Source organism: Sprattus sprattus (genome assembly GCF_963457725.1).
Source record: "Sprattus sprattus genome assembly, chromosome: 4".
NCBI classification, from domain to species: Eukaryota; Metazoa; Chordata; class Actinopteri; order Clupeiformes; family Clupeidae; genus Sprattus; species Sprattus sprattus.
Window position 1 is genome coordinate 23115381 of NC_137923.1, and position 12801 is coordinate 23128181.

The 12801-nt window shown below is 41.2% G+C and overlaps 1 protein-coding gene across 1 annotated transcript; it reads right to left on the bottom strand.

Moving 5' to 3' along the window:
• Positions 1-866: 866 nt before the first annotated feature.
• On the bottom strand, positions 867-10754 carry anxa5b (annexin A5b). Its single transcript, XM_080836720.1, has 13 exons — positions 10666-10754; positions 10381-10418; positions 6995-7079; positions 5419-5513; positions 4229-4342; positions 3971-4061; positions 3527-3606; positions 3394-3444; positions 3000-3093; positions 2547-2642; positions 1931-1989; positions 1718-1840; positions 867-1465 (listed from the first exon to the last, which is right to left on the bottom strand). The coding sequence occupies exons 2-13, from the start codon at positions 10381-10383 to the stop codon at positions 1403-1405; spliced, it is 954 nt and encodes a 317-aa protein (XP_080692846.1). The 5' UTR covers positions 10384-10418; positions 10666-10754; the 3' UTR covers positions 867-1402.
• Between the last annotated feature and the right edge of the window lie 2047 nt (positions 10755-12801).

A 12801-nucleotide genomic window follows, 5' to 3' on the forward strand; every position in this document is an offset into this window, starting at 1 on the left:
ACGTCTTCATACTGAACTGGATGATGTTTTTTTAAGGTTTATTACCTCCAGCAAGGAGGTTATGCGATCGGGTCCGTTAATTTATTTATTTATTTATTTATTTGCCCGTTTGTCTGTCTGTGGACAAGATTTCTCAGAAACTACTGGGCGGATCTGTCTGAAATTTTCACCAGAGGTGGATCTTGGTCCTGGGACATCCCCATTAAAATTTCAGGATTCTGGATCCGGATTTGTGTACCTCCTTGCTGGAGGTCAGAAATCTCGGATTGCTCTTGTTTTCTTAATGTTTCTCTAAAGTGTGATGGTTATATGACAGTTTTCCCCATTTCTTTACACAGTCCTTTGCATTTTTATTGAACACTGCAAGGTCTTTTGAGCTGCCAGGGTTGGGGCAGACAGGCAGAATATTCTCTAACAGAATAGTACCACAGTAATACATCATTAACAAAACATTAAGCAATGTTAACTAGTGCATGTAATTAATGGGTTGCAAAGAAACCTCAATGTAGATGTCAAAAATGTATTGAAAATTGTGAGTGGATGGATTTTAAAATGGAATAGGATAAATAAGATAAAATGAATGATATAAATATATGTATATCAAATATACAATACAATCCTATTTGTAGCATCCTATTTTTAAAAAGGATGCCATGATTTCAGCATGTAATTTAGACTAAAACATTTTCACTATCCATTTCCCACAAACATGATGCCAAAATGTGTAGAGGTTATTAAACTTATGAGCAGCAGACCGAACTGATGCACTTAAAAACGAGCAGTATTACCATGCACAAAAAAAGACACCAGCGGGATGAGTGCAGATTTGCAGTGACATAAGTAACTTGCTTCATCTGAAACGAAAGTAGCATAATGAGAACTGCTTTATTCAGGAATGACTTCCAGCAGCTCAGCGGACTGAGTACACACGTCATTGACAGAGGCATGGTTTAGGCATTGTCATCTAGAGCGCTGTGCAGTCTGCTCTTCACAGCACCAAAGGGTTCAGTCAATTTCCGTTAATGACCTTCAGATGAAATGTTCACTTAACAAACCATTTTTTTTTTTCGAAATGCATATCAATAATTATAACTTGCGTGCAAAAATGAGTTAAGAGAATAGTATAAAATCATGATTAGCAACATAAAAATGAATATGAACATGTAGTTATGCTATTAGTGAGCATATACCTAATAAATACATTGATTGTATTGTATATCTTTAGAATACTAAATTAAATTTAGTAGACCGTAATGAAACCTTCAATGTCTGAGCAGACAGTTGTTAAAAAACAAGTTATTAAGAGTAATTATTGCATGGATCTTTGTCCTGTGAGTGTTGAGGGCATGGTGGCCCCTTCATGTTCCTGTGAGTTGGGGGGGGGGGGGGGTTGGGGTGAAGGTTATGCGTCATCCCCTCCACAGAGGAAGAGCATGGCTTTACGGTAATCCCCAGAAGTGTCACCCTATACCAAAAGACATGTATGCACACACAGACACACACACACACACACACACACACACACACACAGACAGACAGACAGACAGACAGACACAGATACACACACACACACACACACACACACACACACACACACACACACACAGTGCTCTGTTAGTGATACAATACTAATGTTCAACACTGGAGTAGAAAATAACATTGACATTCGGTAGCACAATATTCAGCGATAGTGCTCAGATTGTGTATGTGTGTTTACCTTGATCATGGCATGTAAAGAACAGGCAAACATTCTTCTAAACTCTGCACGGATATCCAGCATGTCTATCTCACTGCGAGACACCATGATTCGGATGAGAGTTTGGTCGTCCGTGCCTGCCCCCTAGAGGAGATGATCCGAAATGTACACACATGTTGGGGGAAAATAAATACATACAATTTCTTTTTCATTACATCACATCAGTAATCTTACCTTCATGGCATAGTAGAGCATCTCAGCAAAGTAGGCTGGAACGCTCCGGGCACACTTGACTGGGTGAGAACATCAGAAAGTCATGTCAGATTTTACATCTTGTTTCTTTACTGGAGTGATTAGACGGATTGGGAAGTTTAGGGTTAGGGTATTGCTTAATAACTGTCTGTTGTGTTATTACATTTGACATGTCACACTGCTTATTCACTTGACATCATTCACTTCACATCATTACGTTTTCACTGCCAGGGATGAATGAACTGGTAATCATATGACCTTGCCAAATTTTATTTTGGACAATTTGGTGTGCCTGCACCTAGTGAAAGTGCAGCCTGTTCAGCAGGAGTAAAGTAGGCCGTAATTCAGTTAAAGGCTTTAGACGGTGTCTGGAGACTCACATCTTACCCTGGGGTGTAAACAAGCATAAAGAGAAGCCATGTGGGTGTCATGTGAAAATCAGCTTTCATTCAGTTGTGTGTGATGCAGTGTGAGAGAAAGAACTAAGGAAAGAATACATGAAAAAGAAGGGAGTGAATATTAAGTTTCAGGAAAGACCAGAAAGTAGGAGAAAAGAGAAAGATGCAGGGGGGGGGGGGGGGGGGGGGGGCGGACTCACCCACAGCCAGCAGAACAGTTTCCAGATGGCCAGAGGTTTCTCTCTTGATGCTCTCCTCGATCTCATAGCCAGAGAGCTTCATGTATGCCTCAAACACTACAGAACAGAGGAGGAGAGAACCATCAGAAGGACTGCCATATTGCCACATACTGCACAGCACTCTTCACATAACAACCATCAATGTTCAATTCCACCATCACCATCAAAACATGTATTGGGAGCTTCACTGGCAAATGCTTATGTGCTGATAATATGTGTAATTTTAGGTAAGAGCATTTATGAAGGGATTGAGAGAAATGGTGATGTTAATGAGCTATGCATTGATGTTGGTATTAATATTGATAGATTGATGTTGACATTATTATTGGCGAGTGATAGATTGATGCTTGTATTGATATTGCCGAGTGATGGATGGATTGATGTTGTTGTGGATACTATAGTGTGTGGACTGACCCCTGCGCAGGTGAGCAGCGCTGCGGTTGCCCAGGATGGAGATGAACTGCTCCTCATCAGTGCCATACTTCTGCTCTCCAGCAGCAAACAGGGCCTGCAACATGGTACATTTACAAACACACACGCACACGCACACGCACACACACACACACACACACACACACACACACACACACACACACACAGATCTGCATATTCAAATTTACATGCAAAAACAAGAACATGCACGTTCAAAGATATTTTCCCATCACACAGACCAAACAAATCACACAGGGCTAGAAAAGCAACCTTGAGCATCTACAGAACATTGAAACATAATAACAGTAATTACACACACACACACACACACCCTCCACACACACACAATCACAAATGTATTAAAAAAGAAACTGACCTGAGCATCACTGTCTATTTTGCCCTCCTGGATTCCTTGCTGTCTGCTTGCCTGTGAACAGAAGAGCAATTCAGCATCACCCAGACAAAAGAGTGGCAGAGAGAACATGGCTGTGTTTGGAGTGCGCTCTTACCTGTAACAGAATCACCAGCATCCTCTTGAAATGGCCATCCGTGTCTCCTGTGACATCTTCCTCCAGGTCATCGTCATATTCTAGAGGGGGAAATGCAAAATAGTGACCGTTAAGGATTAAAGACTAATTGGCAACAATAAATGACGATATCTTATAAAGCTGTGGTACATTTAATCTCACACTGTACAACATACCTACTCTTTGGGCATTTCCACAATTCACAGACATACAATTCAGCAGTTCAGTTAAATTGCCCATTCAACCAGTACATCCTCTGATTACCAGGGTGGCTGCTACTGGTGGATTTCATAATCTTATACAATGCAAAGATAAAGCTTTAATTTCGCCCCATTCCATCCAAAGCATTTTCTCTGCAGCTCTATACTTTGCCCTATGCTTGTGATGCCAGTGACTCCATTTAAACAGGGCGACTTATGACCTTACCTTGCTTGTAAGCAGCAATGATGGTTCGGACCTGATCGGCTGTTCTGGAGGCCAGGATCTCGATCAGTACCTTCTCATCAGTCCCTGCTCCCTGAGGACCAGAAATGAAAGACATGAGCCACATCCTTTATCACTTTCTCATTCTCACTGTTATAGTCTGCCTTTGCATGTGTGCCCACACTTGTTAGTATGTATGGGGGTGGGTTTTTACAATATATGCGTAAGTGTATCCAAGAAAGAAAGCGTGTGTGTGTCTACCTTAATGGCATTCCTGAGCAGCTCCACATCATAGGCATTGGGAGAAGTCATCAGACCCACAACCAGAGTCTCAAACTTTCCACCCAGCTCCGACTTCAGATCATCCACCAAATCCTGTGAGACACAAGATTCAACTCAGAAGCTCAGCAACTCAGGGACAAGTTCATTTTCAAGCTCGTAACATGGGGAATCTTGAGACCGCAGGAATGAACAATCAGTGGATGTAGCACAGCGGAAGGGATGGGTCGTCAGGAGACTGAGTGTATGTTGAGTTCGGATTTACTTTGTTCTTAATGAAAGTTCAGGGTAAGGGACTTCAGCATGATTTATGGGCTCTGTGATTCCCGCTCTCTGTTCCTGTGGGGAATGAGAGTCTCTCCCAGAGCTTCTACAATCTCATTTACTCAATACCCCCACACTGATGTGCTAACACCTCTTTATTCAGCAACTATACCTAAAGGGGGGGGGGGGCTACAAGATTGCTGTTGCTCAATCCCTCTGAGGCATTTGAAAACTCTGCCACACGTGAAATCTGTGCTTACAAAAATCTAGTCATCAAGATGTGTGACCTTGTGAACCCCTGTCTAAAATTTGACATCAGTGGTTATCCCATCCCATGTGTGAACACTTCACTCTCATGTTATGGGGTCTATATCAGTAGTTACAACCCAAGGACAGAAAAAAAGAGAACAAAGGAGTGAAAAAGGGGAAATGGGAAAGAGAAAAAGGAGAATAGGACTGTGGTGAGTATACATGATGGCACAGAGATGTTCTAAGAATGAGAGGATAGCACAAGGAAATAGAGTCATATCTCATGCTACCCGTGAGAAAAGGGGAAGAAAAGAAATCAGGTTGAACTTAGTACATATCTATTTCTCACTTTCTGTCTGTTTGTAGAGATTCAAACTGTCTACATACTGTTTACACATTCAAATTCAATGCACTCACACAAAATGTGTCCCCACATTTACATATTCTTATTGTAAAACAGGGTGTATTTGTAGTATAGTGTTTCTTTATATTTTAGCATAGTCCCCTTATTTTAATAAACTAGCTAGAACACATTAGGGAAACAGTTCTAGGAAGAGCATTTCTGCTATACTGATGACGACTAGCTGAAGAACTGATATTTTGGTATGTGTAGTGTGCTGGCATGTTTAAAACACTTAGTGGATTTAGTGTTGGGTCACCTTGCCAAATAAGGTCTTATAGGTGGCTTTAATTTCCTGCCGTTGGTTGTTACTGCGTGCAGTCAGAAGCTGAAGAATGGTGTCCTCATCAGTGCCTGAAAGAAATGTGATAAGAAGGAAAAACAAATTACTTTAAATATTACTCCAAAAGCTGCTGGTGTCGCTGGCTGAAAATGTTATTTCCCGAGTTAATCTGTGCCATTTTTATAAAAAATGTGTCTCAACCGGGAAGGCAAAGGAGGGAATTGCCCCAAGGTGGAAGGGGGCCCCAGAGGCGGGCTGATGACATTAGTTCACACAGCGTTGACATCTCTGGTAGAACCCCTTGAAATCTATCATTTCAACAGGATGTACGACAACATGCCCGTGCCAATAAACCCAATAGGCAGCCTACAGTGCGGCAACAGCTAGAACGCAACTACATGTCATACTACTCAAATTAAAGTGCCAGGGGTTGTTGTGGTAGACGAAAAACAAAACAAAAGGTGACTCTCGTAACCCCGGTTCTCTGAAGGAGGAAATGATCTACCATCAATGGGAATCGATCCTCTCCAAGCGGATTGGCTAAGAAGTGTTTGATTATTGCTTCATACGGCCAAACGGTGAACACTTATCCCACACCATTGTGAAAGTCCGTTCATGAGGGCTTACAGCTGAGACTATCCCATCTAGCCCACACATTTACATTTACATTTTAATTTACATACAATCGTTTGACAGATGTGTTCGTCAAGACAAAATGTAATAACATAGTGTCTGACCATTGTGTAGCAGTATGGTACAAACATCCACACTTGGGCGCCAGATGATGGGATCATTTTTGAGAGTTTATGAAACTCATCTGTTTTGTTTACAGTTTGGGCAACTGAAAAGCATGTGATATCTAGACCTCTCAAATATCTGCTACTCCAGTTGTTTTTTGAAACATTTCATATATCCCTGAGCTGGTTCAGGGGATGATATGAATCCTTAAAAGCAGACTAATAGAAACTCTAGGTTTCCATGTCTACATCAAACACTGAGGATAAAATTGAATATAAATGATTGTGCTATAAGCTGTGTCCCCTCCCCTTATCTTAAGTCCACTCTTTCACCATTACTACTTTCAATAGGGGCCTAGCCACTTCCTCATTTACACAGAAGGACAAAAGCAGTACGTCCTTGCCTCTACTTCAGGTCAACATGCCAGCAGTTTTCCCCCACACTCCATCTCCACATTTGTATAACCAGGTTAACCTTGTGATCGATATTGGAGAGGCTTAGTCACCTACTCATTAAACTGAACAATCCCAACTCAGTGGCTGCAGTGTTACTGCCTCATCAGGTAATCAATTGCAGTGGATGATGATTCATGCCACCAATTCCAATATCACATGCTACCGTCAGCCAAACTTAATAATGGAACACTAAACAAAAAGAACTATTCTCATTTTGTTTCTAATTCTCTGACTTTTTATTCAGACACAAATGCTGAAACTTCCTTAGCTACATAACTCAAAAGCGCTTCAAAACAAATTCTGGGAAGTTCCACTGTTTTAATGCTAAGGTTCAGCTCTCGTGGTGAATGCAGACTCACCGAAGCCCTTCATGGCCTTGCTGAGGGCTGTGGCGTCGTCGCTGGCGTTGAAGCCACCATAGGGTCTCACTGAACCTCTGCCGGCCTGGGGAACACAGATGAGCACATTCAATCAAGCTCAGTGTTGCTATGTGACAGACAACTGCATAATGAGGGGACTTTTTCACTGAGATGTTGCCGACTGCACTGTATTTGTGGACTTGGACTGTTATACACTACGTTTGTTTATGGTTGGCCACCCTGCTGTTTACAGTGCGCTAATAAGATGAGATGGCCGGTGCACAGCTGAAAAGCACTAGAGCCCAGTGTTATAGTTTTGCATTGACAAACACACTTACATGTTTTCGTTTCTCCATGTTTGCTGAAAAGTACTGTAGCCCAAGTGTTGGAGTTTTGCACTGACAAACACACTAACATGTTTCTACACGTTCAAGAGAAGGACAGCACTGCGAAACTGCTGTGGCAGAGTGTCTCATATATACAGTGTTTGACTTTGGAGTGGTCAGGGAAGCTACATTCTTTACTGCTGATTTTCCACTTGGAAAGTCTGAATAACTGGGAAGGCCTGCATTTAAAGGGGCAGGCAGAAAAAAAAACAGGAAAGCCTATCTCTGAATAAGTCTGCACTGTCAGCTTTTTGAATCTCTGGGATTAGTTGGCCAAAGCCGGCTGGTGGCAGTTTCCTCAAAATCTGTCCTTCAGCTTTCAATGCGTTCCCCAAATCGTGATGTATGATGACATATAGGGATAACTATGTACACTCCTATCACACAATGTAATCAGTTGCTAAGAAGATACATTACTTTTATATCCCTGTCCTTGATAACTTTGTTTATCAAATGAACTGTGGTTACGGGTTGATGTGGGTGGGTGTGTGCACATTTATGTGTGAGAGTGTGTGTGTGTATGTGTAATGCACAATCAATAGTATTGACGCACACGTACACACACTCTAGTTCCTCATTAGCTCATAGTTGGACCCCTGAGTATGGTGAAAGACACAAAAGATCTACGTACAGAGAAACAAACTTAATCATCGTTTCAGCAGTAACTCATTAACTCAATACCAGCTCTGTCAGGGACACACACACACCTCCAGTAGCCACCCAGTAATCTCACAGTTATTTACACACACACACACACACACACACACACACACACACACACACACACACACACACACAGCCATCTAAAATAACAGGATACGTCAAAATATCTCTGAGGATTGTACATTTACTTGGAGGAATCCAGGGAGGCATCTAAATCAATGATATTTCATAGGAGTGCTGAGTCTTGAAAAAGCTCATAGAGCAGTAAATGTCTGAAACTGCCAGAGGTGTGTCTGAGGTAATGAACCTTAGATTATAGTCACACCACGTGAATTAAACTTATCAATAACATGCTATTGTGCATACAATTCTTAATGACCCCAACCACTGGAATGGTCTTGAGCTGAACAAGAAGCTAAGAATGTTGGGTAATCAGGGTGAACCAGCTATGGAAAACAGTCCAAAACATCTCCCAAACAACGGAGATCCTATGCTCGTGAGTGTTGCCTGAAAAACACTTCTCCCTCTCTGACACCTCATCATGTGCTCCCAAACCTGCCCTCAGACAAGGTTGTTGCCCTGCTCTAAATTACAAAGTGCTGCCCAGAGGAGGTGTGGTTGGAGGCTCGAGAAAGGAGACTCACAAGCTCAATCAGCTCTTCCATGTTGAAACCAAACCCAATATATAAAAATGAGTGTAAATGGAGACCTGGAGGACATGAGGAATTCAGGGAGTTTCATGTGTGTGCAGCGGTGGTAACAATGTGACTCAGACCCAGTCTCCTCCATGGGTCCACTCCCACACATGCACTTGCTCCATAAGGAGACCACTAAATGAGAACAATGAGTCACTGAGCTGCATTTAAAAGCACTTTTACTGTTAAAATAAACTCACACAAAAATAGATACGTAATTCCAGTTAGTTTGTAAACATTGCATTTGCACCACCAACTGTAACATAAGACATATATCACCAGAGTGAAAATTGCTACTGACAATGGCATACTTGAGTGATAGGATTAACTTTAGTGATTTTGGAGATTCATGATAATAGAACTGCATTCAAAAGCACCTTTACTATCAAAATTAACTCACAAAAATAGATACATGATTCCAGTTATCATATAGAACCAACTGTCGTTTCAGTGTTTGCACAACTGCACTTTTCAGATGGGGAAGTGCTTGTTTGGACTTCTGTGTACACACACAAATCAAACAGAAGCGTACACCCATCCTACATCTGACTACTTGGCTATATCAACACAATCTTCATTTTATGGCACGCTATGTTGCTTTGGCAGCATATTAGATCACTCTCATTCCCTGGACCCTGTGTTCCTGTTTCTTTTAATCTGAATTGTACGAAAGAAGACCAGTGCAAAGAATGCATTTGTGTCACAGCCCTGCACCAGAACCTACATCTAAACATAGACCCTAAATTAGCTGTGTTCGTGCAGGAGGACAGCTGAGGACTGTCTTATCAGTGAAGATTTCTGTTTACACACTAGGCTCATAACATGGCTGAGCCCCACCCACGTAACTGGAGCGACCAGGCCGATCTACAGGGATAGGATATTCCCCTAACCAACGGCAACATCTGGGAACCCAGCGAAAGGGTAGACAGAAGACGAGTAGAAAAAGAGTGAGGTTAGAGAGGGGTGAAGAATAGAAGACAAGGTGGGCATGGTCGTGAAAGATGGTGCCATAGTTAGGGTGGGAGTAGAGGAGCACAGACAGGGAGAGAGAAGAAAACGAGGACAACGGGGGACCCGCCCTACTGGGCTCTCTGCCCACACATATGAGTCATCCACTCACAAGTCTGAGGCCTGGGTAGAAATTAAGGGGAAAACAGCTCTGCATTCAGAACAGTTACTTTCAATCCGTTCCTCATCTAACATGCACAATTACCTGTACTTTAAGGTATTTACAACCAGAATTTCTAATTATATTAAAACTAATGAATGAAACAAACATGAGGTAAAATTAAAAGTAGTTTTTTACTGTATGAAAACTTTTGCTCTCAGAAACCTTCTCGGTATTACATTCAGTCATGAAGTTGCAACATCCATACCAGTGCTGAAATGTTGAAGGGGTGGTATTGTTTTCACTTCCTTTCATAAAAGATCATTGATTATTAATCACCATCCCGCTATGAGTTGCCGACCAAAATGTATCGTGCGAGTCTCAATGATTTATTGATGAGGACCTACAGTGGGTGTTGCCTTGATACCGTCAGTAGTATGATCACGTTTGACTATTCTTTAAAACTATTTTCACGATGACACTGTAAAGTTAATGAACCTGTTAAGTCTTAGAAATAATAAAAAAACAACTTACCATTGTAAGAGTTCTTGTCTTTTAAATAGTCTTTTAACCTAAAAGGTGAAACAAAACCAAGCAAAACATTTAAATTAGCATCGCTTGAAAAATAAATCTGTCAAAGCTTGCACCCTAAATGTGCATTAACCAAAGTCTAGACATTTTTAATGATTACGAATGCCACAAACCATTGTCCCACAGGTAACTCCGTACCTGTTGCTAGTGGCATAGTGATCAAAGTAAAGTATAGTTAAGTATTGTTGTTAAAAGTGGTGATGTGTGTCAATTGTACACACAGCTTACCGAGAGGATAGTTCGCTTGACGCACGCAGGATCGCCGAAGGGAATGAGAAGAAGTGAGTAAAGTCAGAGTGGAATAAAACTCTACTGGGCTGAGCGGTGTGTTGAACCACACCCTAATGACTATGGTTGCTGAGGTCGTGGGTAGTGTAGTTTTGAAACTTCCGCGTGCTGCTGTAGTTCTCCAATTCGAAGAACTAGGTTACATGTGGTTAAACATCCGCAACACTGAGGTTGAAATTACTTCCAATTAGTAACCACGGAATCTATGTTTCTGGTGCTGTGAACAGTCACAATGTGAATATGGCATGTTATATGCAGTGTTTCTTATTTGAGCTTTTCCACACGAGTCCTTACACATTGGAATGTGATAACGAGGCTCCAAACATTTTAGAAGCAAAAATATATTGGTAATTCATAAATATTACGAAACTGCTATCGAGAATAATAACAGTTTTACTCAATACGTTTCCAGTCATAAGACCTGAACGACAAGTGCTTGCATTTGTAAACTGTGTGTGTAATGAAAGATCCAGATTCATAGTACCTGTTGCTTTCCCTGTTGTACCAGTAGGTAAAAATATGCAAATCCTATTAGTATGCATCAGGGTATGAGTTTAGAGGTTCATCTGAGTTCTCCTAAAAATATTTGCGGAATGGCAGTGTCTTAATGACAAACAATGTGAACATTGTCCTTGAAAATACCATGGATATTTTCCATTGTTTATTTTTTTCCTGAAGTTGTTAAAAACAATACTGACATAGAAGGTCATAGTTACAAAGATACCTTAAAGGCACCCAGTGCAACTTTATAGGCTTGAGACTCGAAAAACAAACATTCAATTTCTAGTCTTTTTACACGTAGTTAGTTTCAATAACTCCATACCATTACATATCGACATTCAAGGAGCAAAGATGAGACGTCGTTGTGTGGTGAGAACTGATAGAAAATCATAAACAACAACAATCGCCGGTGTGGAGAGGCCATTTTTCCATTGACTGGAATCCTGCTTTATCTGCTTTATTTATTGGTGGCACCAATAAATAAAGATTTGAAAAAAAAAAATGGCGCCGATTGTTGTTGTTTACGATTTTCTATCAGTTCTCACCACACAACGACGTCTCATCTTTGCTCCTTGAATGTCGATATGTAATGGTATGGAGTTATTGAAACTTACTACGTGTAAAAAAGACTAGAAATTTAATGTTTATTTTTACGCCTCGAAAGTTGCACTGGGTGCCTTTAACTCAGGGGTGTCAAACTAATTTTCACCCTGGGCCACATCAGCAATCTGGTTGCCCTCATTGGGCCGGTTGTAACTGTAAGACCAGGGGTGTCAGCCTCATTTTCACACTGGGCCACATCAGCATTATGGTTGCCCTCAAAGGGCCGGTTGTAACTCTACATAGTCAAAAGCGGCACTAAGATCTAGAACAGGGGTGTCAATCTAAAATACACAGAGGGCTAATATAAAAAAATTGGAGGGTGCTTTATAGCACGCACTGCAGACTGGAGAATGTTTCTTGGCACGCACTGCAGACTGGAGAGTACTTTATAGCACGCACTGCAGACTGGAGAGTGCTTCATAGCACGGACTGCAGACTGGAGAGAGCTTCATAGCACACACTGCAGACTGGGGACTGCTTCATAGCACGCACTGCATAGTGTCATCTGAGAAGGTGTAGACAAAGCCAGCTGAGGAATCTCTCTCTCTCTCTCTCTCTCTCTCTCTCTCTCTCTCTCTCTCACCCTCTCTTGCTCCATCCCTCTCTCTCTCTCTTTCTCTCTCATTCTCTCTCTTCAGCAACATTCTATGTTTTGAGTCACAGGTGAAAGGTCTGTGGAAGCATTCTATATAAGCAATCATATACTGTACATGCTTGATCAATTGTGCAAAATCTTATTTGGCATAAATATGCTATTTCAGTGCAAATTTAAGACCTCAGTGATCACTGTAAGTTCGTTTAGGCAGTGGAAACTTCATGAAATAAATTGCATTAATATTGGCTGTAAATAAAAACAATAGATTGTAGATAGTTTACTGATTGTGTTAATTTGAAAGTTTTATCCAGTGACTTCAATGCAAGACATTTTCTAATTTCTAAATTAACTTCTTAAAACATTATAGCCATGCAAAC

Coding starts and splice junctions, on each gene's coding strand:
- anxa5b (XM_080836720.1), bottom strand. Junction 5,514..6,994: donor CAAGGCCATGAAGGGCTTCG/GTGAGTCTGCAT, acceptor CATTTCTTTCAG/GCACTGATGAGGACACCATT. Junction 4,062..4,228: donor TGCTCAGGAATGCCATTAAG/GTAGACACACAC, acceptor TCTGGTCCTCAG/GGAGCAGGGACTGATGAGAA.